The sequence below is a fragment of the Gasterosteus aculeatus genome, chromosome 4, assembly GCF_964276395.1.
Source record: "Gasterosteus aculeatus chromosome 4, fGasAcu3.hap1.1, whole genome shotgun sequence".
Lineage (NCBI taxonomy): Eukaryota > Metazoa > Chordata > Actinopteri > Perciformes > Gasterosteidae > Gasterosteus > Gasterosteus aculeatus.
The window spans coordinates 3,380,755-3,407,092 of record NC_135691.1 but is presented as its reverse complement, the minus strand read 5'-3'; the positions used below and the strand labels follow the sequence as shown (position 1 = coordinate 3,407,092).

The 26,338-nt window shown below is 48.8% G+C and overlaps 5 protein-coding genes across 5 annotated transcripts in view; 2 read left to right on the top strand and 3 right to left on the bottom strand.

The window, feature by feature from the left end:
* afg2a (AAA ATPase AFG2A) overlaps positions 1-8,442 on the bottom strand; it is a 69,365-nt gene extending 60,923 nt beyond the window's left edge. Inside the window, exons 1-10 of the mRNA XM_040173649.2 lie at positions 7,673-8,442; positions 7,217-7,341; positions 6,844-7,001; positions 6,159-6,217; positions 5,253-5,918; positions 5,043-5,172; positions 4,865-4,921; positions 4,510-4,633; positions 3,336-3,437; positions 3,019-3,172 (exon numbers count right to left, since the gene is read on the bottom strand). Coding sequence (XP_040029583.2) covers positions 3,019-3,172; positions 3,336-3,437; positions 4,510-4,633; positions 4,865-4,921; positions 5,043-5,172; positions 5,253-5,918; positions 6,159-6,217; positions 6,844-7,001; positions 7,217-7,341; positions 7,673-7,826 — 1,729 coding nt within the window. The 5' untranslated portion in view covers positions 7,827-8,442. The remainder of the gene's footprint in view (positions 1-3,018; positions 3,173-3,335; positions 3,438-4,509; positions 4,634-4,864; positions 4,922-5,042; positions 5,173-5,252; positions 5,919-6,158; positions 6,218-6,843; positions 7,002-7,216; positions 7,342-7,672) is intronic.
* A 96-nt stretch (positions 8,443-8,538) lies between these two features.
* Positions 8,539-15,141, top strand: nudt6 (nudix (nucleoside diphosphate linked moiety X)-type motif 6). The gene is made up of 5 exons (XM_040173651.2): positions 8,539-8,845; positions 9,291-9,494; positions 11,024-11,079; positions 12,542-12,596; positions 12,758-15,141. The coding sequence occupies exons 1-5, from the start codon at positions 8,632-8,634 to the stop codon at positions 13,126-13,128; spliced, it is 900 nt and encodes a 299-aa protein (XP_040029585.2). The 5' UTR covers positions 8,539-8,631; the 3' UTR covers positions 13,129-15,141.
* fgf2 (fibroblast growth factor 2) lies at positions 12,055-17,970 on the bottom strand. The gene is made up of 3 exons (XM_040173652.2): positions 17,316-17,970; positions 15,831-15,934; positions 12,055-14,180 (listed from the first exon to the last, which is right to left on the bottom strand). The coding sequence occupies exons 1-3, from the start codon at positions 17,491-17,493 to the stop codon at positions 13,995-13,997; spliced, it is 468 nt and encodes a 155-aa protein (XP_040029586.1). The 5' UTR covers positions 17,494-17,970; the 3' UTR covers positions 12,055-13,994.
* Positions 17,971-18,678: 708 nt separating this feature from the next.
* On the bottom strand, positions 18,679-21,743 carry bbs12 (Bardet-Biedl syndrome 12). The gene is given in 3 exon segments (XM_040175107.2): positions 18,679-21,119; positions 21,573-21,627; positions 21,629-21,743. Coding segments are annotated over 3 exon segments (2,019 nt in total). The 5' UTR covers positions 21,652-21,743; the 3' UTR covers positions 18,679-19,178.
* Positions 21,674-24,275, top strand: cetn4 (centrin 4). Its single transcript, XM_040175109.2, has 5 exons — positions 21,674-21,895; positions 22,148-22,303; positions 22,413-22,541; positions 22,772-22,909; positions 24,022-24,275. The coding sequence occupies exons 1-5, from the start codon at positions 21,893-21,895 to the stop codon at positions 24,109-24,111; spliced, it is 516 nt and encodes a 171-aa protein (XP_040031043.2). The 5' UTR covers positions 21,674-21,892; the 3' UTR covers positions 24,112-24,275.
* The last annotated feature ends 2,063 nt before the right edge of the window (positions 24,276-26,338 follow it).

Below are 26,338 nucleotides of genomic sequence, written 5' to 3'. Positions count from 1 at the left end.
AATCAGTGGGACGCCCCAGAGACGCCTCAGAGACCACGTGAGACCAGGTGAGGGCTTCCACCAAGAAGAGAGAGTACAACGGGGAACGGCGTCCGTGGAAGGGGGGGGGGCGGCCAGGGGGGGATCCCTGAATCACACAACGTAGCGCACACTACAATTTCAATAAACAAATTTAGGAAAGGTTGCAGCAGAACGCTGGTGGGGGGACGGGGGGGACGGGGGGGGGGGCTGTACATTTCTCTGCTGTGACTAACACCGTCCAGCAGATCGACTTGATGTGAACGTAAATCCGGCGAGCTGCAAGGAGGCGCGATGAAAGCCACGTCCCCCCTCAGACACGGAGACGGATGAAGTTCAGAGGGGGGGACGGGAGGGGGGGGCTCAAGAGATAAACGGCCTCGACTGGTTGACTTGTTAAATCTTTGACAGGATTACTGACTGAAAAGAGAGAAAGATGTAGTTAAAAAAAAGGATTCTCAGACACTGAATCTCCCTAAAAAGCAGCAGAGAGACACACACACCATCTGCCCACCAGAGGTCGCTGTTTAAGGTCAACGTGGGTCCGACCTTTCACTGCGATTCAGCCTGTAGTTGCACTGCCTGGTTTCAATGCTCAAGAAGAAACACAGAAACTCCTGGAACAAAAATTCTGAGCCTTTCAACAGAATCTTTGCTTCTTTCTTGAGACTTTAAAACTCTCATAAGTTACTAGTAACTAGACAAGCAGCGCATAATGAAGGGTCGGAATAAAAGGGAGACAGATCTATGGAAGCTTTATTTTATCTATTCAAATATGTATATTTATATATATATTTTAATTTAATTTTATATATATTATATTTTATATATATTCAACAAAAATGTTTTGGTTCATATTTTAAATGTGTTAATTAAATAGGTAAATATGGATCAATAAATAAACTGAATAAATGAGTCACTGACAACAATCCCCTCCTGAAACACAAAATGAAGAAATATTTCAAATAACTAAATATTCTGGTTTCCTTTAGCAACTTTTTGTTGATTCTTTTAGGGGGAAATTCAATCATTGGACAACGACCTTAATTATAACCAGAAAGACGTCCTTTTTGGGGTTTTTCACCGCCTACAAAGACCAACGTGTTTGGCGTAAACACGATTGTGCCTTGTTAATACTAAGACACATTCTCCAGCTTCTAAAGCCCCTCCCTGTCATTAAAGGATCACGCCGTCCACCCCGGATTCCCTCGGTCAGCGCCCACGCGATGTGAAGCGGCTCAGACGGGATCCGAGTGGATCTGCTGTGAGTGCGCACGGCATTCCGCTGCGATCGGGCCGCAATTAAGAGCCGATTGTACAAACACATCTGTCGTCAAGAAGTCCTGCGGCTCGGACCGGACAAACAAATCCCCCCCCCCCCCCCCCCCGTCCCCCACCGCCCCCCCCCCGAGTAACATCGGGATTTCCATCCACTCCCGAGCACACGCGGAGAAAGCCGAGCCGCCCGGCTGAAGACCTGATTTAGTGTCGCTCTGTTCTATAAGCAGGTTGGCATTCAGCAGTAGGCAGGATGTGACCCCCCCCCCCACAGCAGCTGTGCAAGGTGGCGGGATCTTGTGCATTGACCCAAAGCGTGTCGCAGCCGCCACTACCCCCCCCCCCCCTCCACTCCCGGACCCCATTTGTATTTTTCAGGAAGCGCTGGGTCGGTGCGTACGTCCCCCCCGTCTCATTGTTACCTAAGGAAACAACTGCGGTTCCTACGCGATGTGTTTTTGTGCCTCTTCTGCAGCTTCGGTTCCTCTTCAATGAAGGAAAGAACACGTATTAAGGGTCATTGTGCGTTTATGTGTTGGCAGCCTCAATAGTCGGACACACACACACACACACACACACACACACACACACACACACACAGCGTTGTGTGATGACAAGATGCTTTCCTTGCTGTTTACACTCGGATCCAGCTGGCACTCCGAGTACATTTCACCTCGGTTTCAATTTCATCTCCAGATTGAACGAGCCGACGGAAACAAACGAAGCGTTAAACCCGCTTGGAATGCGGCGGCTGGTGAGCGCCTGTGTTTGTTTAGTGATTTGGGCTTCGGAGGCTCGGAGGGGAAGTGAGCGGAGTCAAAACATTTGTTGTGTCCCCTCCGGGGGCGCGAGGAGGTCGGGGGTTTTTCTTCTTCTTCTTCTTGTCGGAGGCCGGTGGCGTCGAGTCCTCTGCGGACGGTAAATCACGCTCGCCGACCGGAGTGCGGCGCCGGCTTCCTCCTCAGCTGGAAATGCAATATGCCACGTAGCGCCTCCCCCCTCCCCCCTCCCCTCCCCATGGCGACCTGGGGACCACCCAGGAGGCACGTGGGGTCACGCTCAGGAAGAAACAAACGTGCCCGTGCCCGCGCACACACACACACACACACACACACACACACACAGACGTTTTGTATATAACCGGCTCTGGCGATGCGAGGAGGGTCGGCCTCTGGCGTCGGGGTGAGGGGGGGGGGGTGGGGGCAGAGGAACTTCACAACAAGTGGTGGTTTCAGTGGTTTCTGAATACCGCGGTAAGTCACAACTTCCTCTTTGGCAAATATCAAAAGGACGGTCGACCCCCCCCCCCCCCCCCTCCTCCCGCGTTCAAAGGGGCGTGTCGGAAAACATTGCAGAAAATGGTTAAAAACTCATTTAGGAGGAAATAAGCCACCGGGGACCGTGGTTTGGGCAAAGTGGAGCGAGCCGAGGAGGCTCAATAACAAACCGCCGGTTGGTTGAAGCCTCGGGGGGGGGGGAAGCGGGCTGCTCAAAGTCGACCCGGCCGCCATGTTTCAGCAACGAAAAGAAATGCACAACTGGTGCGGTCGGGCCTTTGGCTCCGGTGGAATTTGTACGATGCAAGCTCATGACTTTGTCAAAACAGAAAAGTTTTGCCCGGCTGGCACATTTTTGGAGAGAGAGAGAAGAAGAAGAAGAAGAGGGGAGCGAGGTGTGTGAGACGAACGCTGCCGACCAGGTTTTGGTCCCGCGGCCACTTGCCTGCCTCTTTGCAGACCGCCGCCAGGTCGGCTCCGACGTATCCGTGGGCCGCGTCGGCCAGCCGCGTCACCTCCTCGGCGCCGGCGCTGCAGAGCACGGAACTCAGCTGCTTCTGCAGGATGTCGGCACGCTCTGCAGCGCTGGGGACGCCGACCTGCAGGCATAGAGTCCACCGGGACAAACATTAGGGTGGAACCTTTAAAAAGCCCGATGCCACAAACAAACGGAGCACTTCAGGCTCTTTTGCAGAGACGTTTCCAGCAGTGTAAAAAAAAAAGATATGTGACAAACATATGACAGCGTGTGCTTGAACGCACCTCCAGCTCCTTGTCGAAGCGGCCCGGTCTGCGGAGGGCGGGGTCCAGGGCGTGAGGCCGGTTTGTGGCCCCCAGAACCAACAGCTGACCAGAGTGACCCTCCTGGAGGGAAGGACGAAGGAAAAGCAGCTCAGATCAGATCAGTTAGACAATGTGCTCGCAAACCTTTTACACAAGCTTTGATCAATAGCTGCTTTGGCGACTCCTCGGCTCTGATTGGTCCGTCTTTTGGACACAGAACCAAAAGGGGGCACGTGAAGCTCATTTATTGTCACACATTAGCACTGCCGCCGGGGTTTAGGGAGCGTCGGAGCAAACGTATTCTGATCAACGAGATGCTGCTGACGTGTATGCTCAGATTTCACTGGTGCTCACGTTGCTCCAGGCAACGCAGTAAAGGGTCAAATCTCTTCAGTAAAGGTCACAGGGGTGACTGTGAGGCAGCTTTACAACGCCATCGAACGTGATGAAATAACAGATGATGGATGCGGACTGGTCCATTCGGAACTACATCTGAGATGTACAACAGGAGCAAAGTGAACCAGCCTTGTGTTCCACTTCGTGAACCAGAGACTCTACATCCATTCTGGTTTTCACGAGAGAGAATATTTGATGCTAAAGAGTTTTCCTCCAGGTGGTCTGCCTGCAAGACGAGATTTCTCTTTTTCCACCTTTCAAATACCGCAGGGAGGATCGAAACACGAATAAATTACAGCGCAAGCAAGAATCCGGAGGAGCAGGAAGCGCCCCCCCCCCCGCATCCACCGACCAATCAGAGGCGGTGACCTTGGATCTGGTCTGGAACAGGAGCGGGGAGGGCGTCGGTGCATCCGTGTAACATCACCGGGCCGAAGGAAGGCGCTCGGGGAGATGAACTTTGCTGATACAATTGCGCCAAATCGGCAGGTCGAGGAAACCTCTGGTGATTCGTTCTCCAGGCTCCCGCAGTGCGTGCGTGCGCGTGTGTGCATGCGTGTGTGTGCGCGTTGTGTGTGGACGGGGGTCGTCTTTGTTTCTCATCAGGCACCGACGGAGCGCTCGGAGGACAAACGGCACCCCCGAGACGAGTGCGTGCGTGCGGCGCTGAGGACGTCCCGCTGCAGGCTGCGTTGCTGTAGGGGAGGGTGGATCTAACCCTCCTGCGGTTGAAAAGGTGAAAAAAAAGGGCACTCACTGAACCGATGCCGTCCATCAGAGTCAGGAGGGAAGCTACGACTCGTTTCTCCACCTCGTTCTGCGCTCCCTCTCGCTTCGGGCACAAAGCATCCAGCTCATCGATGAAGATTATAGCAGGTGGTCTGCAAACGAAAAGAAAATGTTATGACAAAGTGATGTTTATGTAATGGGACAAACTTTCACTATTCATTAATCTATTAAAAGTGCTTTGTATTAGAAGCCGTTGACACTTATTACACTGACGTGGATTCTTTGAAGAAAAAATACTAAATAGGACGGTGAAAAAACATCCTGCGATGTGCAGGAACAGGAAACGATCGTGGCGACGACGTAAATCTAATCAGCCGTTTTACCTCTGAGACGCTTCAGTGAATATCTGCCTCAGCCTCGCTTCAGATTCACCGTAAAATCTATAAAAACAAAAGCAGATTTAAGGGAATTGAACTACGCCTTCAGATGACACGCAGTGTTCATCATTATTGGGTCGTGAATCCTCCTCATGCAGGGAGCTTTGGAGCAATATGGCCGTACTTGCTCACGATCTCTGCACCGTTGATCACCGTCATGTGAGCTCCGACCTCATTGGCTATGGCTCGCCCAATCATGGTCTTTCCGGTGCCGGGGGGTCCGTACAGGAGCACGCCTCGGGGCGGTGGGATCCCTGCACGGAATAAAAACATAAATCAGCTTGCACTCGCATCTTAATGATAAATGAAGGTCCCCGCTGGCGGTGCCACCTACCGTAGGTGGAGAACAGCTCGGGGTGCTTCAGAGGCAGCTCAATGGTCTCCCTGATGACGTCCAACTGGCCGCTGAGCCCACCGATCATGCTGTAGGTGACCTTTGACCTTCCAGCCTGCGCGTCCGGGTCCTCCTGCGCCGCTCTGCTTCCCACGCGGACTTTGGTGGAGCGAGACAGGCAGTAGAAGGTGTCTGAGCTCAGTGCACAGCCAGGGGGCGCTGCGGGGATTAGCTCGGCCTGCTCAGGGCCAAGCGAGCCCTCCGGGCCGACGGCCGCCTCCTCTGCCGACGCCGCGGGAGGACTCTGGGAGGACGGCGTGCAGAGAGCAAAGGGGGAGGAGACAGAGGCCGGGTGAGCCGGTCGGCGCGGGGTGCTGGCGGCGCGGCCGGGCTCTCCAGACGGGCTCGGCACCGCGTCGGCGACGACGTCCTCCACAGTCAGCAGGCTGAGCTGCAGGGAGAGGTCGGCCGAGGTGGAGTCCAGCACGGAGTTCATCACGGAGGAGTTCATCACGGAGGAGTTCATCACGGAGGAGTCCTCCGTGTCGGCAGCCGGCCTCCGGAGGGTGACGCCGTCCTCCCCCCTTACGGACTCGACCCGCAGGCCGCAGGAGCGGCCGAAGTAGTTCAGGGAGATGACGTTTCCTGGCAAAACGACGTTCCCAACTGGCACGAGACAGAGACAAACTAGTTACTAACAAGTTATTCCATCCAAAGGAAGCGCATCAGTCCCTCGGGACATTCAAAAACAGGACAGTGTTACTTTTTCGTCAAATGGGGTGAAGTGTACGAACGATCCATCCATCCATGTGTGTATGAAACGGCACCACAGAGGATTCCCAGAAGTCCTCTGCTTCTATGAGCCAACGAACGTGCGACGACGTGAGGAGGAAGTGACCCACTCACCCAGAGTCTGCACGAAGAAGTTCATGAACTCGTCCGTCTCTAGTGTGTCATCTTTGGACCTGAATCAAAGTTATATGTAAGCGATGAATTAACTATAGTCATCATATAAATTAATGTGTAACAAGTTTCTTGGACTAAAGTTTCAATTATCCAGCAAAGCGCTCTTCTGACATTAAAATATCAAACATACTAAAAAACATTTAAATAATTTATTTCATAACACAGTTTAAAACAATAAATAAAAAATATGGCATAACATGCAACATATAAACAGATTATATGAATAAATATTATAGAATATAGACCAAAATGTAGATAAATTAATTCTAGACAATACTAATTGATTGTTTGGCATTTTAGCTGCAGTTGTGATGTGTAACCAGCAGGTGGCAGCATTCACCTGACTCACAGCATAAAGATGCTCATGCTGTGCACATCAGCTTTTTAATAGAGGAAACTCTGATCTTTTACGTTTGTAATTCTTAACATTAGTTTTGCGTTGGGATCTGAATGTTCGGCTGCAGATATTACTGAATAGAATTTAGTTGTGAACAGAAGAGCAGTTTTATGACATCTGTATATCCCCACGCTCCAAAATATCCAGAAAAAGGTTCCACCACAAACAGCACACTGTGAATATGATACTTAACATGTATGGTGTCAATGAGGGCGAGCTGGATCTGACCTGTTTGAGAGAAGCACCTCCTCCGCCTGCAGCACGGGACCCGTTACCGGCTGCAGCATCACCTCGTCCCCAGACTTCACTCTCAGGTTGTTCTGAGCGCATCTCTGAAGACCCACTTTTCTAGCGGGAAAGGAGGCAGTCGGCCAACCTAAACACACCTGGAAGAGGCGGGAGAACACATTTTTCAACATTATCAAAAGTATTTCACAGGCAGCCGAGGAAGGTGGCGCCCGCAGAACAGAAGGGATTTGTCAGGACTTAACAGAAAACCGCATAACGTGTTTATCAGTGGATATTTTAAACATCATTACAGATGTTTGAACATTATCTGGCGCTGAAACCGACGAGGAGAGAAAAGAGGAGGAGAGGGCACCTCTTGTCGTCCCGCGGGACTCGTCAGCAGGACCGGCCTCCCGATGCAAACGCCGGCTGACTTCATGGAATTCAGGCTCAGCTGGACTAAAGTTGATCTGCAACTTTTAGGCGTTTTGTCGTCAGCTGCGAGGAAAGTTAACAAAAAACATCAGGTGAAGATAAATCTTTTATAAAAAGGACCACAAGTAGTTTTTGCTCACAAGCGTAATCATATTTTATAAATAATAACATCATGTTATTTCCTGATGATGCTGATATATACACACATATCAAAAGGGGGGAATATCAGCATCAGCATCAGCATCACAAATCCTGCTTTCAGAGTAATACAGCTAAAAGATAATAACCGTTGGCGGGCGGCTGGTCCATCTCCACCCTGCAGACTGGTCCAATGTCTTGTTTACCTTCACACCCCCTACAACCTTCTCCAGTGTCTTCGCCCCCAGAGACTCACCTTTGTCAATGAAATCGATGACAGTGAAAGAGTGGCTGCTCAAACTCCTGCTCCTTCCGCCCTCCTGGCCGGATGTCGTCAGGCCGCAGGAATCATTCAAGCTGTCCCCTTCACTCGCGCTTTTCGATTTGCTTTTATTTTTCTTTGAAGACATTTTAATAGTGAAAATATCCTCCACGTGAAGCCGCCAGCATGTGTAAACACGGAGCGGTTTTGTAGACTTCCTGGTTGGACTTTAGCCCCGCCCCCTCCTACCGTAAAGCCTCGCTTTGCGACAGTGGGTAACTCTTTTTTGTATTTATTATATTTTAGAACATACCTGTTTTACTTTATTCCATTGGACAACAGAAATACCAAAATTTGCAATGAGTGACTTGAAAAGATGTGTAAATATGGCTGTAAAACAGTGTAAGTGTATTAGTCACTAGCTAGAGGAAACACATACTTTAATAACATTAAGGTATTATGAAACTCAAATACAGTCTACGATTCGGCATACATATAATATGCCAATCAGCACGTTTTCATAGTTTTCCACGGTTAGTCTGTAATTGTTGTGCGTTTCTTTGAGCCAGATGGCGTCTCGCAGGAACCACAGCAAACAGTAACAACTATGTCGAAGTTGTTATTTGACCGGTTTTAAAATGATTGACTGGCTTATTTGTCCGCCGAATTCAACAAAAATGCCGTGGTGGCTGTTTTCAAAGCAATTTCTGTACGGTTGGTAAAATTAGTACTACCATGTATGTATTTAAAAGCTTAATAGTAAAAAGTTCGAATGACGTGCGCCGTTTTGCGGTCAGCTGGTGCTATTCTACCAGAGCATTACGGTATTTATGCAACCCGCGGGGCGGAGGTTTACGTAACCGTTCTGTTGTCACGTGGCCGGTCGGAGGAACGGACGCCCCGGTCGTAGCCGCAGTTACCCTTTAAACCCCCGCGTGTGTCCGCACGGAGACATGGCGGCCTTCGCTTCGAGGCTGTTCCCGGCGGCAATGGGAAGGTTCTGCGGCGCGCGCTCACCTGCCCGCGCGCTCTCGCGTACCCCGAAAGTAACCGGAACCGGCGCCCTGACGGGCCAGGGGGACCGATTCGGCGGCGTGACCGTGGACCTGGCCGACACCGGTCTACCGGAGGACGTCAGCGAAAGCTCGTTCGGCAGATTGCTTCAAGGTTGGTGGTCGCAAAGTGTGAATGTGGATGGAGATTAATGCACCGGGTCGTGTCTTCCGTGCAGGTGGGTGCGTGACACTGTGTCACGTGCACCGAAGAAGACGCAGGTGCATGGATGCTTGACAACGTGTCTGAACATACGTTGCTTAATGAATAGACTGCATGCAATATAACGTTAGGTCTTTAAACTCCAAAACATATATTAAACAAATATTTTTAATTTATCTTGATTTAAGAGTGAACATTATATATTAAAACACCTATTTAAGTTCGTAGATGACGCATAATTGTTTTATTATTGCTGTAAATTGATTGTCTGTGTACCGGCACTGCATCTCTACCTGCATTCTTCCAATCACTCCGGGGTTCGAATCAGGAACCTTCCAGGACATTCGATAAAGCAGCGAGTCTCTCCACCCCGATGAACCTTTTGCTCACTCCGTAGGCTCGCTGGCCCAGTGGAAAGCCGAGGGGAGAGTGGCGGTGTGGCTCCGGGTGCCCATCTCCATGAGCCGGTGTGCCGCCGCCGCCTCCGCCCACGGCTTCACCTTCCATCACGCCAAACGGGACCACGCCGTGTTGGCCCTCTGGATGGGGGACGGGGAGAGCAGGCTGCCGGGGTTCGCGACTCACCAAATTGGAGTGGCAGGTAGAAATTCCTTGGCTCTTGGGAAGCAGTAGGTTGACACAACAATATTACCTGAAAAAGGTCAGCTGACTAACTTTACTCCGAGTTGAAGATCATCTGTCTCATTGTTCCTTCCAGCAATTATTCGTCACGTACATCACAATCTTTCAGTTATTGCCTGTTGTTTGTATATTTTAAAAACTAACAGACCGCCATCAAAAAACAATAGAGCTAAAAACTATTGGGTTGGTTTTGAATTGACTGAAAATGGTCATGATGAAAATAACTCTTGCAGTGGTGGAAATGGATGTGTGCTGAGAGGAGCAAAAAGAGGAGTCACTCGGCCTGAACAGGGCGACTCTCCTGATTGGCCAGCAGAGGGCAGAGGGCCGTTTTTTTACTCATTTTCTTTTTCAGGAGGATGTAGTTGAAGCATGTCAGAACATGTCCACAGCGCCCTTCAGGATAGAAGAGGGTCCAGAACCCCCCCCCCCCCCCCCCCCTTATGTTTCCCCTTAACACCCCGGTACAAACAATGACGACACAGTCAATCGACTGAGAGGGTTGATGGGTTCCTACCTTGGGGATCTTTGGAGGGACGTCTATAGGACCAGAGGAGTCGCCTCCCGGTGGCTGTTAGCGGAATCCACCCAGCTGCACTTAAACTCTGACCTTTTCAGGACAGGGGTCAATAACTTAAACACCATGCAGTAATTGTCCTTTGGACAGCGTCCGCTCTCTTTTAATGCCCTCAGCCCGTCTCGACGCGTGCGACCGATCCACCAGCCCTGAAGAAATGCAATTGTTTTCACGGAAACCAAGGCAGCCGAATCGAGAGGCTGGACGCTAAGAACGTGTGCTGATTTAGGTTTCAGCAATGAAACACGTCTGCAGTGATCTACAGCGACTCTCCATCCCCATCGTGACCTCAAGGTGCACCACGGGTCTGCAGCTGTGACCCGAATTACTCCCCCAAACAAAAATCACCGTCAGAAGAAGAAGCCAACGTGAAATGATAAATGACGAGAAGACTTCTGAGCTTGGTTCTGGCTCAGAAACCAACCGTGACCTCAAGCGATTCACAGCTTGCTTCTTTCTTTTTTTTTTCCACTACAGAACCCACATCTCCTCTGTGATGATTTTCCCCCCCTCGTAGTTCATATTTCCTTCTCTCCCGCTGAGCGTTTGGTTTGCTACGCTCCATAATGATAGCCCTCCGCTGGCACCAGGCGCGCCTCCTACCGCGAAGCGCCGTTTGGCCCGCTGGATCGGGGCTGACGTCAGTTTCCACTTGGAAGGCCAAGTCGGGCCGTTGAGACGACCTTCCGTTACGCAGCCGTGACACTCACGGAGGCCGGAGTTTGTCCACTTTTGCTCTAAGTGTAACGCCGGCTTTTGCCTGACGAGCACGCGAAGGGGAACGCCGGCGCTCTCAGTGAGCAGGTCCTCCACACGCAGCATTACTATCTCTTTTATTCTCGACAGGTATGCAGCGCTGAGGAACAAAACGCACGTCATAAAACCTCCTGAATGATTGTGTTGTTTCGCAGGTGCAGTTGTTGATGAATCGAATGGAAAAGTTCTTGTGGTCCAAGACAGAAACAAGGTAAATGGAATTGATTTGAAGATACTTGTAAACCTCTGCTGTTGTTTAGCTACTTTCCTAGTGAAAGGAAGGTTGTTTCCTAATGAAAAGGATAAACTGTTTCTATTTAGAATGGGCGAAGTTCACAACCGGATAAACTCCTGTAGAAGAAAGAATCTCTCACATTTGGGCGGGTGTTGCCTGACGGAGCCTGAAAGCAACACATTAGACACGGATCTGGTTACTGGTTTGAATCCCAGGGCCGGAGCAAACACCCTGCTGCTAAACGCTCCGGTGATTTGGTCGTGTTTGTTTACACACACAACACGCCAGCTGACTTCAGGCCCAACGCCCTCACATACACCCCCCCCCGGCTTGCTATAAGGTCCGCTTTGAAAGAGAAATGTTTGCTACACAGACCTGTTTACATTCTCGAGGGGGAACCAGATTTCAGCACGGCGGCGGCTCCTGGACGTCAATGTCAGGTCATGTGACCACCTGTCAAGTTCCATTCATTTTGATTATTTTGTTAAAGTTCTCTCTTCGGTTCTAGTAGGAAAAATCTGAGAAGGAACAAAATCAATTTCACACAACGTAGTTTTATAACGTGTGCCGGCCGTCTTCTAAGAGGGTTTAACGTGTCTTCTGTCCAGAAGCAGAGGGAAACAGTTAGTGGCCCTTAAGTGGGGGGAGTTTTATCTCTTCATCCTCCTCCTCCTCCTCCTCCCACATCGAGCCGTTTACTGGAATCAGGCGTTCTGCAGTAAGTGTTTGGCAGACTGAGCCGGTTCAGAGCTCACAGGGGACATCGGACTTCCTGACCCGAAGCCGGGGCGTTATTGCTCTCGCATCAGCACAAGAGACCAGCGACGGACCCCCGATGGGCCGCGAGGGATTCCACCCTTTTCATTTAAACCAGCGCCCAAGCGTTTTACTCCCAAATCCAGCATGTGTTTTACGCGTGTTACTCTGAGGTACTACTGTGAAAAAGCACACCGATTCAAACAAGATCCCTTTATTACATCCATACTAGCACACTTTAGGAACAGCACCCTGTTAACATGAAGGACATGAAAATAAATGCTGCAGTGTATCCGTGTTCCTCACAAAGACACAATTTGCAAAACGAGGTGAATCTAAGATGGAATAGCATTTCTTAAAAATAAACTACGGCATGCTTTTTTTTCTTTTTTTTAACTACAAAAATCGACCTATAACAACACTGACACCATAACTCAACCAGCAGCAGACTGTTATTAAATACCAAGTTTTGCAAAAACACTGAATATGAAACATGAGTGAACGGCAGTCGAATCCTTTTGAACACAATTTTCTCTTACAAGCTTTTAAGATACGGCCTCGTGGATAAAATGGACTAATAGACAACATTTATTTCAAGGTTCCTTGTGAACACAAGCTACAGCTACAGCAGTGCCATCCATCACAATGGATGTTGGTTGTTAACTTTGCCCTCGTATTTCAGACAAAGAATGCGTGGAAGTTCCCCGGCGGCTTGTCTGATCCGGGAGAAAATATCGGTGAGCAAAGGACCACTCCTACAGTACATCGAGCTGGAAGCCTTCCCCTTCGGTGCTAAGCTAAAAGAGGATACATATGCGGAGAATCTACATTCAAACCTGTGTAAATATGTGTGTGTATGTGAACAGTCCACCCTTTGTTGTTTTTCCCGCTCCCCCAGGGGCCACCGCTGTCCGGGAAGTCTTTGAGGAGACCGGCGTCCGCTCCGAGTTCAAGTCGCTGCTCAGCATCCGGCAGCAGCACGACCACCCCGGCGCCTTCGCCATGTCGGACATGTACATCATCTGCCGGCTGCGGCCGCTCAGCTACGACATCGACTTCTGCACCCAGGAGTGTCTGCGCTGCGAGTGGCTGGAGCTGGCCGAGCTGGCCCGGACGGACCGCACCACGCCCATCACCTCCCGCGTGGCCCGGCTCCTGCTGCGCGGCCTGGAGCGCGGCTTCGGCGAAATCGACCTGGTCATGGAGGAGCTGCCCGCCGTCTACTCGGGGGTGTTTTACCAGCTGTACCTCAGGCCGCTGAAAGGCTAGCGGGGTTAGCACGCCGCGGCTACACGCGTTGACAGTCAGTGTTACTGGTATTTGAGGAGTAGTCGAGGCTGGAATTGGGTTTGCAGTGTGTTTTTGATTTTTTTTTTTTTCTTCAGCGCCAGCTGGAAGCTCTGAAGAAATATGGTGCCAATCTTTTTTTTGCGTTTCATACGGTTAATTAACAAAAAAAATTAATTGGCGGCCATGTTGGAAGTCCAAATCTGTTGGACGGCACTGGCTGCCAGAAGCACTTTTCTTTGGTTTGGTTTGACACGAGCGGACAACCAGTCAGTGGCGAGTAGCAATATTCACTACGGGCCTCCAAAATGGCTGGTTAGAGGTCAAAATCACCTTTTCTTTTAAGGTCAAGTGCCTTTTATGATGTTTATCTGGTCTACGTGCGTCGGGACGAGCTCAGGTCACCCGTGGACTAGCTATGAAGTGTAATGAGTGCTTCTTGGGTTTTAGTCGGTTTAGTTTGCTCGGTTTGTTCCGTCAAACCTTGTTCTATCACACAATGCTAAAAGTCCGTCACGCCGAAACAGCCCTTCACGTTTCAACAGAATATTCCGGCGCGCGGCCAACGTCCTGCAGCGTCCAGTCAGGCAGAGGCGTTATCGACAGGTCGCTGGTTTCAATCCCTCGGCCAGAGAGGGACGACCCGTACGGGTCAGACAAACGCCGTAGCAGCGTCGCAAATGGCCAGTCGGCAGGAAAAGCTTGTTTTTTATTTTTATTTGTTTCTTTCTTTCACTGGGAAGCAGGCGGGTGTGAATGCGCTGCACTGTTTGCCGGTAGAAGCTGAAGGAGAGCAGACGCATTCGATGGAGCTCTTCGTCTTCTTCGTTGGCATTGACTCGATCCGATTAGCACTTAGCCGACATGGGGAGGAACAGAATGGCCTTTTGACCGGGTCCGGTTTTGCTCCCGGACTTGTACTGGCCGGTCCGCTTCAGAGCCACGTACATGCCGGGGTACTTCCTGGAGCGGTAGGTGTTGTAGTTGTTACTCTCCAGCCGCTCCAGGAAGTAGCATTCGTCCGTCGCCCGTCTCTGGGGAGGAAAGACAGAGCTGGATTTAGTTCTGCTTCATCTGTGAGGAACAGAATTGAAGAAGGGGGGGAGATTAAATCTACAGGCTACAGAGACAAAGATCAACTCTCGCACAGTGAGACTTTTACTCTACAAACTGAGGAAATGTAATAAACTGTAAAACTGCTCTTGGAAAGTGAAACCATGGGTTAGAAATGCAATGCGAGTCGCTTTGGATAAAATCGCCAGCTAAATGACCTGTAATGAAGTTTGGTAATTTAGTCCATTAATGAGTGTTTTGTTTGTTGTGTGGACATCAGCGCTGAAGAACTTATTGGATTTCTCTCGTTTATGTTGTCGGAAAGGGAGAATATTTTTAACTCTGACAATTTGACATTAAATTAGCACAAAAAACATTCAGAGCTCAAGGCCCCCCTTTATTTGACTTATTTTGGCTTATACAATAAACACATTTTTTTTTAAAGGAAGCCCTTCCTGATGAGGCCCTTTATTAAAGTCGGTCTTCCGCCTCTTCGACTCATGATTGAACTTTAAAGATGGAGGTGAACGGGCTAAAATGTCAAACTTTATGACGCGAAGAATTTAAACAAATGGAGAACAAACAACATCAGTAAAGAAAGTAATTTAAATGACTATCAGATTAATACAACGTGTTTATTTGTTGTGCTGACTGGACAAAATGTTGCTGTGACAAGGTACGGCCCCCTAAACCCAAAGTAGTACGAGTCTAAAACAGAATATATGTCAACCAATTAGTTTGAAATGTTTTTTGTATTTTTACTCCAGGAAAAATATTGCAATATAATATATGCAATTTTATTTTATTTAGGTGTAATAGATAGAAAATAAGTCCGATCTCGGACGTTATTTGAATAACCTGCTGTTTCAATATCTGTGTACAGACTCCGTCTTTGTTCATTTTAAAACCAATTATGGAATAAATAACCTAATCACAGAAAAAGCTTTTTTCTTTTTCACTCCAAATGGTTAGTGTTTTTTTAACTAGCAGAGCGTGTTGGGTGGCTTCCTATTAAAGAGGAAGCGCTTCTCTCCAATTACACGGACCGGGACGAAGCCTTCACAGCCATCCGACCACATCGGGCCCCCACGCCTCCCTCCCCCGCCGCTGGAAAGGTGGACTTTTGTCCGGTTTGTGGCATAATTAAGGTCTAAAGTGTGAAGTTCTCTCTAACTGTATCACTGATATACTTCTGTCTCTTAGCGCTTCAAACCGCATTCAGACATCCGTCATTGCTGTTTTCACACACTGATAAAGTGCAGCTCCTTAAATGTCTTCTCCAAACCAAGTAAATAACATAACTATCATAGTGGCTCATTTCCTACGCTCCTTACTGGAGAGGGAAAGGGAAAATAACTGATGCTGTTTGTCTCTCTGAATCTCGTCTATAACATCGTCTGTAATGTTTTGGCAAAACTTTTCTTGTGACAACAACGGGGGAGGATTTCGGGGGTAATTGGTTTCCTAAACGCCGCTCGTGTTGACGTTCAACGGAGGCCGGTTAACAGAGACTTTGCACTTTGAACCCTTGGAGGAAACGCCACTCGATGATTTGGCGGTAAACCCCGAAAGCCTTTACAGAACACAAACGGCGTGACGTTGTTTTGAAGACGGCGATCCGGCTCGCTCACCACTCCGAACAGCCGGCCGTCTCTGTTCATGGCCAGATAGCGGTTGGCACAGACTCCTTTGATGACCACCTCCCCCACCGACGTCGCCTGGATTTGGAGCTTTACTGAGGAAAAAGACAAACGATTAATTGAGCAAAAAGGAAGAAGACACCGGCCATGAGCAGTTTGCTTGTGGTATGGCTCAACCGACTCGATGGAACCACACATCACAGTGCAGATTGTTCCCCCCGTTGCTGCAGTAAATGAATGAAGCACCTCGGCAACCAAAAAAGCGTTTTGCTTGAAACCAAACCACCAAAAAGTAAGCAGGGGCCCCCGTAAAAGGTAAATAAGGGCATCTGTGCAGCATGAATCCACATTAAGACTTCAGATAAACGAGCATCTGTGTGCAGTTAAGATCATTCATGGGACAGATCAAAGACGGGTTCTTCCCTGGAAGAAGCATTTATAATTGGTCTGTGTTGGAGGTTTACTGGTTAGAATGTGTCCCACGGCTACTGGGAACGGCGGTGTCACGTGCACCGTTGTCCTCGCAGAGCTTTGGCGCGTGGGGAAACACAAAGGACCACCAGAGGTTCCATCTGCCGTAGCACAACAATCCCACTCGAGGGTTCTTGGAAGCGTCTCGCTAACGTTTCCAATGCTAACTGGCAGGTGCGTTACGTTGTCCAAAACGTTGGCGAGCCTATTCCCGCCTCAACAAAAGGACCATTGATGACACACAGCTCGAGGCGCATTTAGCTGGAACAATGCATTATGGTAAAGAGCTAAATGATTAATCCCAATTCCTGGTCAGTGACTCATTGGGGATGTATTATATTCTGAAGCTACAATGTGGACTCTTTGAAGCAGCAGTTTATTTTTCACACGACCAAACTAAACATCAGCAAGGTCCCTCTGAAGGTTAATTAAAAGTTTGATTATCCTCAAAATAGCTCGTCTCTCCTCGAGGTTGCATATCAGGCATTAGTTTGGGCACACCTGCTCGATACGTCACCCTGCAGCTCGGCCGGTACGCGTATTTTTACCCTGATTTTTCTGAAGTCCGCCCCCTCCCACTTACTGATGCAACTGTAGACACACACGGTGCAAAGCGACCGGCGGTACGGGGGCACGGAGGGGTATCGCAGCTGAAGGCCAGACCAGCACGTTACTGTTTCCGCACTAAAAGTGGATAAAGTCCTATAACCTACACCAACAGGGATCTTCCGACCAGGGATACACTTATTGTGGCTCCTTATTTCATGCTCACCCACATTCCATCAGAGTGTGCATTGATTAACAGACACATGTGTGGTGTATTTCTCTCATTAGACTTTCCAGAACAAGGGCCTGCACACATCGTGGCGTGTGAGCCTCACACGGCTGGAAAGTTCACATCGTTCCTCCGTGATGGTTTTGAAAAGGGAAAAAAGTGCATAAAGAAGCTTTGTGTGTGTGTAAAGCACAGAGGGGAAGAAGAAGAAGAAGACTGGAAGTACTTACTGTGGGCGTCGCTCTTCTCCCTGATTCCATCTACACCTCCGTCGGACCTGATCCTCAAGAAGAAGCCCCCGTTTTTGCAGTACAGCCTCTTGGGATCCTTGAATCCCCCGGGGGTGAAGCCGCCGCTGCCGCCGTCTTCGGGCGTGGAGGGAAGCGTCGCGAAGCCTGCCGTGGCCATTATCCTCCTCGCTGCCCGCTTCCCCGGCGACTGCCTCGTCTCCCTCTGGAGCGGCGCAGGAGAACCCGCCGTGGCCTCCCACCACCTCCCACCCACTGCCGCCGGGCCTCCTCCTCCTCCCCTCCTCCACAGAGTCTTGCACGGTAATCCCCACGGAGCGTCCCACCGCCCCCCTCACCCGCTGCTCAGGGCCGGCGACCCGCCCTCGGAGTCCTGAGGCAGAAGGACTCCTAAACCTGAAGGCTTCGAGCCGACAGCACGCGTCTAAAGTCCGGCGTCCAGCTGCCGGTCCGTAGTTCTTCCTTCAGAGCTGGCGACTGCTTCGCCAGTGCAGTTTGAGCACACTGTTAGTATGTGCGCCCCCCCCGGCCCCCACCTCGCTTCCACTCCTCTTGCAATGAAGTGCTTGAATCAGGGCAGCTGGCTTAGATCTGTGTGGAAGGCTTTTCCCCTTTGGGCCTCAGTTCGCATGCGCTCTAGGAGCACCAACACACACAGACACTTATGCAGTGGTCCTGCTGTGCGCCTGGCTTACTACTCACAATTACTTGAATCATTTCTGTCATATGATTGCATGTATTAGACATTGTTCATTCTGTACACATGGCATCCATTGTAGTCTGTCCATCCCGGGAGTGGGATCCCTCCTCTGACGTCCTCCCTGAGGTTTCTTTTTTTTTTCCCTCTTGGAAGGGTTTTTTTCATTTTTTGTGCAGTTTTTCCTGTGCCGATGGAGGGTTTCGGGACAGAGGATGTCGTATGTGTACAGACTGTAAAGCCCTCTGAGGCAAATTTTGGGCTACACAAAATAAAATTAATTGAATTATGCTCCACTGATTTAATCAACCGACCTGGCAGAAGAAGTGCATGGGGGAGAGAGGGAGGGGGAGGGGGGCATGGACTCTTCAGGACCCCTCAGAGCGCCAAAAGCAGTGACCGGCAAGTGAACCTGAAACCAGCTTTTTCATTCATCCGGAGAAAGAAGAGAGAGGAGTGGAAAAGAAAAACTAGCACAGACTGGTTTTTAATTACTACTCTCCTCTCCCCCATAAGCAGCTGTGGGGGGGTACTTAACACACTTTTTTGTCACAAGAGCTACGAGTTGTTGCTTTTCACATTTTTCGAGCCAAAATATTTTGACTTTTATTCTCCATGATATTTTTAGACTGAATTTTTCCAAAACACTTTGACGTAATATTTCTTTATTTTTTTCCCATGATATTTCAACGTGTTGACTTTTTCTAAGTCAAATAAACTTAACTTGTACCTCCTATTAGAACAATATGCAGCGTTTACGAGGGAGAGAACATGATAAGACGGCAAGTTAAATATCATTTTAATATGTAAACATATACTACATAACAGTAGTTCATATTTAAGGTTCTGTGCTACTTTTATGATGTGGCTATTCAACTAACTGGAGGTCAAAAGGGCAATCAAATAAATATCCCTTCAATTGTTTAGTGTGTCAGCATTCAGAAACTACAGACAGACAGAATTCTCCTCATTTTATTTGCCTGCATCAGCGTCAGATAATTGTTTGTCTCCCCCAAGTGGTGGTATAAGTTTTATCACTTTACAGCAATAGCAACGCTTTAGTCTGCTTGCACCGTGTGCCAGTCGCAAAAAATAAATCCATTGTCGCCGTCTGAAAAGTCTGAAACGTTCCAGATGTTGCCTGGAGGTCACAACAGCATCATATCTCCCTCCGCAGCGTCATGATTTGGGCCGACGCCTGTGATGATCTCCGCGTCCGTCTGTAAGACGAGGAGAACCAGGTCCAAGGCTCTCCTCCACGCTTCCTGCTTCACACTCATACCGTCGTAGACCTGTGCTGCTGGTGCGTCACTACATGTCAGGGAACCATCCTCCTGTTCGCCTGCAAAAGACAGTTGTGAGAATTTCGCTTGATTTTCCGCATGGTTCTTCAGTCGTTGGCTCACAGCGGTCCTGGCTCGGACTTTTGAAACCCCCCCGGCGTTAACCATTACGGTGGATATGTAATCCACTAAACCCTCTGCCATGAGGTTCATCACTAAACCCCTGTACGGGTTGGCCGCTCTCCCTGCTTTGGTCTGCTGGACGCCGCCCCCACTCCTCCCCGCGTCGTGCCTTTGCTCCGCTCGCTCTCGTAGGTGATGAACGCAAAGCATTTCTGTCACTCCGGCACCGGGCAGGAGGACGGCGTCTGTCAGCGCGTGGTGTAAGCGGTACGCACACGCCCAGAACTGGTCCTCCAGGGCCTGCAGCTTGCTCGGCACGCAGCTCGCGAGGACGGCGGTGACCAACCCGCCGCGCTCCCCGGTGGAAACACTCACAGCCGTAGAGGGCTTGTTCTGACGGCCGGCGAGGTCGCCCCATATGGCGACCTTCACGCCGGCTCCAACACAGCGATTACTCAACTGCGTGGCGTAGGTCACCGGAACCGCTCCCGTCGCATCAGCCAGGGCCTTCAAAACTGAGACATTCGCTTTTTCCACCACAAGAATGTGGAGTCTGCAACAACGCTGAATCACTTTCTCGCTAGCGAGCCCGCTGACGACTATCAGGTTCACTTTTAGGTTCAGCAGAAGTGTCAACACTTTTTCCGTCCACTCTTCCGCTTTGCTAGAACTCAAAAAGTGCACCCGGTCGCTCACACACTGTACAGCCTGTAGCCTTTTGAAGCCGAGATGGCGATAGGTATCTGATAAATCTCCATTGATCAGAGCAACCTTCAAGTGCTGTTCTTTTAAATGATGGGCGACTGAGGCCTGTTCATCAGACACGTGAACAACGCAGCCTTGTAAAACACATGAATTCTCCTCTGGCAAACCAGGCAGCACACAAGTGGCCACTTTAGAAACATCGAAGGTAGAACCGCTGACATCTTGTGGATTATTCTTGGATTGTAAACGGCTGGCTTCGATGACTAAATTCATTGCTCCGACATAACCGTGACTCAATCCCGCAGCAACGAGAGCGACGTCAGGAGCCTTGCGCCGAGGAGGTTGCGTTGCCGTGGAGGCGTCTTCAGCCTCGGTCTCATAAAAATGTCTGCTGAGCTTTATTTTCCTTCGTCCACTGGCATTTAGAGTCTTGTCAGCAGCCTGTCTTGTGCCTCGCAGGTGGCACGATGCTTGTGAGGCCTCTGCAGTGTTTTTTTTTAAGAGGTTAAGTCCCAAACCCTGAGAGGTCGCGGCGCAGCTCTCCGCCGGCGCCGCACCAAGGCTCTCAGTTGAGACGCTGCATTTCCTGCAAACATCCAAGCACACATCCATCCCTTCAGACATGGCAGAGATGATGCGCGCCACCGGAACTCCTTTCTGCAGGCACTCGGTGGCGGCGCGGCTCCACGCCCCCGCGAGAAACAGCAGGCATCCCGACCCGGCGCCGTAGACCTTCTGGTGGGCTCGAACGGTCTCGTAGACCAGTTGACCCACGCCGCAGGTCAGCTCCAAGTTCTCCAAGAGGCGAAAGCACGAGCACGCGAGAGCCGACTCCCCGCTCGTTTCATCTCGGATAAACTTGTACATTTTGTTGGGGCCCAGAGAGGAATGTGTGATTCCTGCCAGCGCCGAGAGCTTCTGCAGTCCAACATGCTGCCGGTGGTTTACGATTGTACACGCCAGCATTGCTCGAGGGGCCTGAATTGTAAAAGGACATTTAATATTGGTTTATATGTTATTCCAAGTAAGATAGGTAGTACAAGTTAACATGCTTAGCGCTAAAGATTAGTCATGTCATTAACCAATTTGCATAATTATTTAGTATATTTAAAAAGGAAATGTGATAAATAGATTGAATACTTCCACCACTGTTTACGTTTTTGGTCAACAGCATAGATATAACTGCAACTACTAGTTAATAAATGAACATTGTACAACACAAAACATAAAATCTATATGAGCAGGTGACTAAGATTAGCCTGTAAAGCTACCTGACGAGCAGCTAACAAGTTAAGCTAACAGGCTATTGACTTCAGAAAAAAAATTCACTTCTCAAACGAGACCAAGCGCGCAGTAAAACATATGGAAGTTTCTCCAAATGATCATTCTGCTAAACAAACTGTATCCAGACATAAAAATAAATAATGATACCTTATTCAATAATGTTTTACAGTATAGTTTCCGATTGCCACTATCCAGTTGCCTGCACGAGCGATGAAAGACTGCGCATGCGCTATATATGCTGGTTGCTGGGCAACAAGAAACGATCGCAGCCATTGGCGCACACGACTACGGCCCGCCCATTGCGTTTTCAGATTGGCTAGTACGTATGCGTCTCGGTGCGTTCGTGATTTCCATTGGCTATCTCCCCTGTCATTTCAACAGGGAAAAAAAGTACCGCCGTTGCTGAATGTTTTGTTGACATCACAGAAGACAAAATTGCAACCTTCCCGGCCGAATCATTCATTTAAATGGTATATATTCATTTAAATGTCGAGTGTTAATCGTACGCTGTATTAAAATTCCGTGAAATTTCTAAATTTACAGTGAAAAGCTATTCGATAAAATAGTTTAAAACGTGTTTCTATTTGGTTTCGTGGAGCAGCACGGCAGCTAGCGTTAGCTAGCATGACAGCAACAGTTTAGCTCTGCTGCACTGCTGACTGAGGAGATACCTTATATGAAGCAGCGACCACGTCTTTACGCCGTTTTGTGTGTGCTTTCAGGCTACAGGTTTCCGAAAAGCAGTTTCTTCGGCGAGCCAAAAGAAGAAGACACTCGTTAAAATAGATTTGACCGAGGAGCAAAAGCAAGAAATCAAAGAAGCGTTCGAACTCTTTGACACGGAGGGCAGTGGGAGCATAGACGTGAAGGATCTAAAGGTTCGTTTCCTGGTCCTATCGGGCTTGGATCCGATGTAAAACAAGTGCATGTATTCATGCCACGGTGAACAAATACCCTGACGGATGTCCCCGTGTGTCTGAGCAACAGGTTGCCATGAGAGCGCTGGGGCTTGAACCAAAGAAAGAGGAGATCAGGAAGATGACCGCAGAAAGTGAGATGGCGACCTCTGGAACCATCGAGTTCCGTGACTTTGTCACTATGATGACCGATAAAATGGTGAGCTGGAAAACATGCTATTTCCACATCTGGGAAAGTCACAAATAAAGTCACAAATCTGCCCATCTCATCACTTTTGGTCACCAGTTGTTGTTTTTTTTAAACAGTATATCAGAAGCAAATACTCCAATGAAGTTACAGTGAAAGTGTTTAAACATACCAGAGTCAAGAAAATGCATTGGAAAACTAATAGAGGCGTTTGTCATTTGTCATGTCCTTGCTGTCGTAAGAGTGAAATAGACGCCAAAGAAGAAATACTGAAGGCGTTCCGTCTGTTTGATGACGACGGCACGGGGAAAATCTCATTCAAAAATCTCAAGCGAGTTGCCAAGGAGCTGGGTGAGACCCTCACAGATGAAGAATTAAAGGTATTTTTGTTTTCTAATGACGTGTAATGTTTTCCACGTACTAAATAGAATGATGTCACACAGCCTTGCCACTGCCCAAAAGTATCTATCTTGCTTTCAGAAAGTATGTGTAGAAATGTCAGATGAAAGATATTTAATAAACCTTATTATAAGAGCAACCTCCAAGGACTGCATTTGCATCGATCGATACACTGGTGCATGTACAATATATTAGCTTTTCTATTGATTGCTGTTTTGCAATTACTTTTAAGATATTTTGCATTACATGTCATTTTGCTGACGCTTTTTATCCAAAGCGACTTACAATAAGTGCATTCAACCATAAGGATACAAACTCAGAAGAGCAAGAAAGTGCAATTTCATCAAATAAGCCAAGTTACAATTTGCTAAAGTTAAGTGCCATTAAAAGTACAATTCAAGTGCTACAGTTTGTTAGTCTTTTAGTCTGAAGATGTGAAGCTCTCTGCGGTCCTGGTGTCATCAGAGAGCTCGTTCCACCATTTCGGAGCAAGGACAGCAAAGACTCGTGATCTAGCCGAGTGTTCTGCTCTCAGTGAGGGAGGAACAAGCAGCTTAGCAGATGCAGAGCAGAGTGCACGGGTTTCATCTTGACTATAAGAAAGGCGCCCATTACCTCCTCGAGATATCAAGACATCAATGGACATCTATTCAGTTTCTGCATTCCTGCATGCAGGCTGTTGATGCTCCTGCTGTGTCTGTTTGTAGCTACCGGAACCCTGAATATGGGGCAGCATGTGGAGGAACACACTTTTCAATAGTTTTCACAGCAATTACAGAGAAGTGGGGGCTGCAGATACATTTTACAAGCCACAGTAAAGTTAGCAGAATGATCCGGTGATGAACTGTAACTGATTTGTAGCACAGCGCTTAAAAAATAGATCTTCTTACCGTATTAAAGTAAAATGGAGGAATAAAGACTCCTCAGCGGTGGTAACGGTAACCTGTTTGTTAGACGGACTGGCAGACTGCCGCGTCCTGGTTCCCTTCCTGCCGTCATGTTCTCAGGCCGTCGGTCAAAGTGATACCCGATGCATCGGGAAGTCCTCCGTCTCTTATGTGGACATTCAGACCTTGTGTGTCGTCCTTTTTAGGAGATGATCGACGAGGCGGACCAAGACGGTGACGGGGAGGTCAACGAGAAGGAGTTTTTGAGGATAATGCAGAAGACCAAGCTTTACTGACCCCCCCCCCCCCCCCACCGCTGCCCCCATGTGGGACCCTTTGATTCCATCTAACAGTTTGTGTTGTGATTTTTCTCGGCCGTTTGTGAATAAATGTTTTTGAGATGCCGTATTTTTGCACAGATTTTTCTACGTGGCAAGAAAAATAAATCTATTTCCTGACATTTGTCTCGTGTTACTTTCTTGAATGCCGGAGTTGAGCGTTTCCCTTTGTACACGCTGCAGTGCATTCGGCACAGCGTACCAGAATTAAGTTATTGTAGACAGTAATGACAAGCGGAAACTTGACATGAGTAACCCAGAATAAGTCACTCTCACTTCATGGTGCGAGCTACTGAACTAAGTCATCGTCTGTAGAAGACACAGCGCGTCTCCTTCCTGCAGGTTCTGATCGTCTTCTAGGAAAGACGCTCCCGCCGGAGGCGTCTTTTGGACCGACGCTCCGTGCCTCGTCAAAATAAACAGGATACTGCAGTGACGTGTTTTTCCGAGCCGTCAGACGGCGCTCTGTGATTTTGAGGATGCTCGCCACCGGTTGTGAAAGTTCTGATAACCTGTTGTCGACGGCGGAGGAACATCAGGTGGAAAATATGTAAAGATGAGATTTTTCATTTTTATATTATTCCACACATGCAATGTTTGGTACAAGAATAAAAGTGTGCAAAGGTTCGTAGAAGTTTTAGATTTCCAGATCTACAATTTGTGTCCTTTGTAAAATGAGATTTTTCATTTTTAGATTATTCCACACATGACATGTTTGGCACAAGAGTAAAAGTGTGCATACGCTCATAGAAACTTTTACAGACGATATGTCCTTTACGTGGCACTTTTGTGTACGTGTGTGACTCAGACAATTCCTATTAGACCTAAGTTAAAATAACTGTCTTTGCTTCATACCAAAAGTGCCAGAATATGGAATTGATATGAATTCTACTCATTTTGCTCATCTGCCCAAACTGAAATTTGGAATTGATGTAGATGAGCCAAGTCAAAAGGCCTCTATTTCAAAGGTTCACTTCCCGTCAGCCCCCCCCCCGTGACTCAAATCTGCTGAACTTCTCCGAGTTCAAAGGGCCCCTCGTGCCAGGTGAGAGCTGCTGAACGGCACTTGTGAAACTCTGCGAGAGGAGACTTTCCGTTTGACCCTTCACAGCATTGCGGGTGCGCGGACTCGCTACTTTAACCACAGCTGTGCCCCAAAGGGCCGTTCCAGCACCTTTCCTGTGCTAAACACCACAGAACGGAGATGGCACCGCTGTCGTCAGCCTCCTACCTGCGAGGAGACGCTGCAGCGGGAAGCCTGTATTTTAAGGGGCCGTTCGCATGTCGTATCGTTGGAAAGCAGCCTTTTACTTGAGGGCGCCGCGACTTCCCCCTTTACTCTTTACTCTTACCATCCAAGACGGACGCAGACGCATCGGGGAGAAAAAAGCCACCTGGACTTTGCTGCTAAATTTCCAAAACTCCGTCGCCGCCGCGCTGGGTTTGGTTGCTTGGTAACGGCGGGTTACTCCACCTGAGGCAACAGAATGACAGCTTAAGGCGGTGTTTTACTTGTGTTTTTAGAGCAACGTGGGAACAGAACCATGTAACAAAGCTCCACAGGAGTTGTCTTCAATACGAAGAAGTGAAAGGTATACATATTATACATATTAACCTGACTGAAAACATGAACTATGAATAGTTGAAGAAAGAATTGCCCCACCGCCCAGAGACCAAGAGGCACCTCCTTGTCTGCCCATAGATCCAATACTGGAATTCTTGGAATGGTTTCAATGGGCCAGTTGCAGTAAGGAAGGAGCGACCACCCGCCACAAGTGCCAATAGAAAACCAGTTTAAATGATTCAATCGTGCAGCACCGTTTTTTTTACCAATCCGTACGAGTCTCATTTGGATTTCATGTTGATTTTCAAACAGTGCGACCTGACATCGTGGAGGAACGTCCCGCCGAAGCCCCTCCAGCTAACCCCTCGCTCTGAGAACGCGTCGTGTCCGATTCAGAAGCGGATCCAGCGGGCGAATGAGGCGATCACTCAGACGCCGGGAGAGGAGAAGGTGCTTCAGCTGCGTGGAGCCGGCATTTCGGATCAGTTGGGCGTTTTTTTTTTAAGCGTTGGGTGTTTGATTTTAGAACAAAACTCTTCTTTCGGAGTTTGGCGTTTGTGAAACGGCAGTTTCAGGGCCTGCAGTCTGCTCACAGCCCCTCGTTATTCCCCTGCTCGTGTG

Coding starts and splice junctions, on each gene's coding strand:
- nudt6 (XM_040173651.2), top strand. CDS start 8,632: ATGGCGGCCTTCGCTTCGAGGCTGTTCCCGGCGGCAATGGGAAGGTTC. Junction 9,495..11,023: donor TCACCAAATTGGAGTGGCAG/GTAGAAATTCCT, acceptor GTTGTTTCGCAG/GTGCAGTTGTTGATGAATCG. Junction 11,080..12,541: donor TGGTCCAAGACAGAAACAAG/GTAAATGGAATT, acceptor CTCGTATTTCAG/ACAAAGAATGCGTGGAAGTT.
- fgf2 (XM_040173652.2), bottom strand. CDS start 17,493: ATGGCCACGGCAGGCTTCGCGACGCTTCCCTCCACGCCCGAAGACGGC. Junction 15,935..17,315: donor GGAGAAGAGCGACGCCCACA/GTAAGTACTTCC, acceptor CTTTTTCCTCAG/TAAAGCTCCAAATCCAGGCG. Junction 14,181..15,830: donor ACGGCCGGCTGTTCGGAGTG/GTGAGCGAGCCG, acceptor TTTCCTCCCCAG/AGACGGGCGACGGACGAATG.
- cetn4 (XM_040175109.2), top strand. Junction 22,304..22,412: donor TAGACGTGAAGGATCTAAAG/GTTCGTTTCCTG, acceptor TCTGAGCAACAG/GTTGCCATGAGAGCGCTGGG. Junction 22,542..22,771: donor CTATGATGACCGATAAAATG/GTGAGCTGGAAA, acceptor TGCTGTCGTAAG/AGTGAAATAGACGCCAAAGA.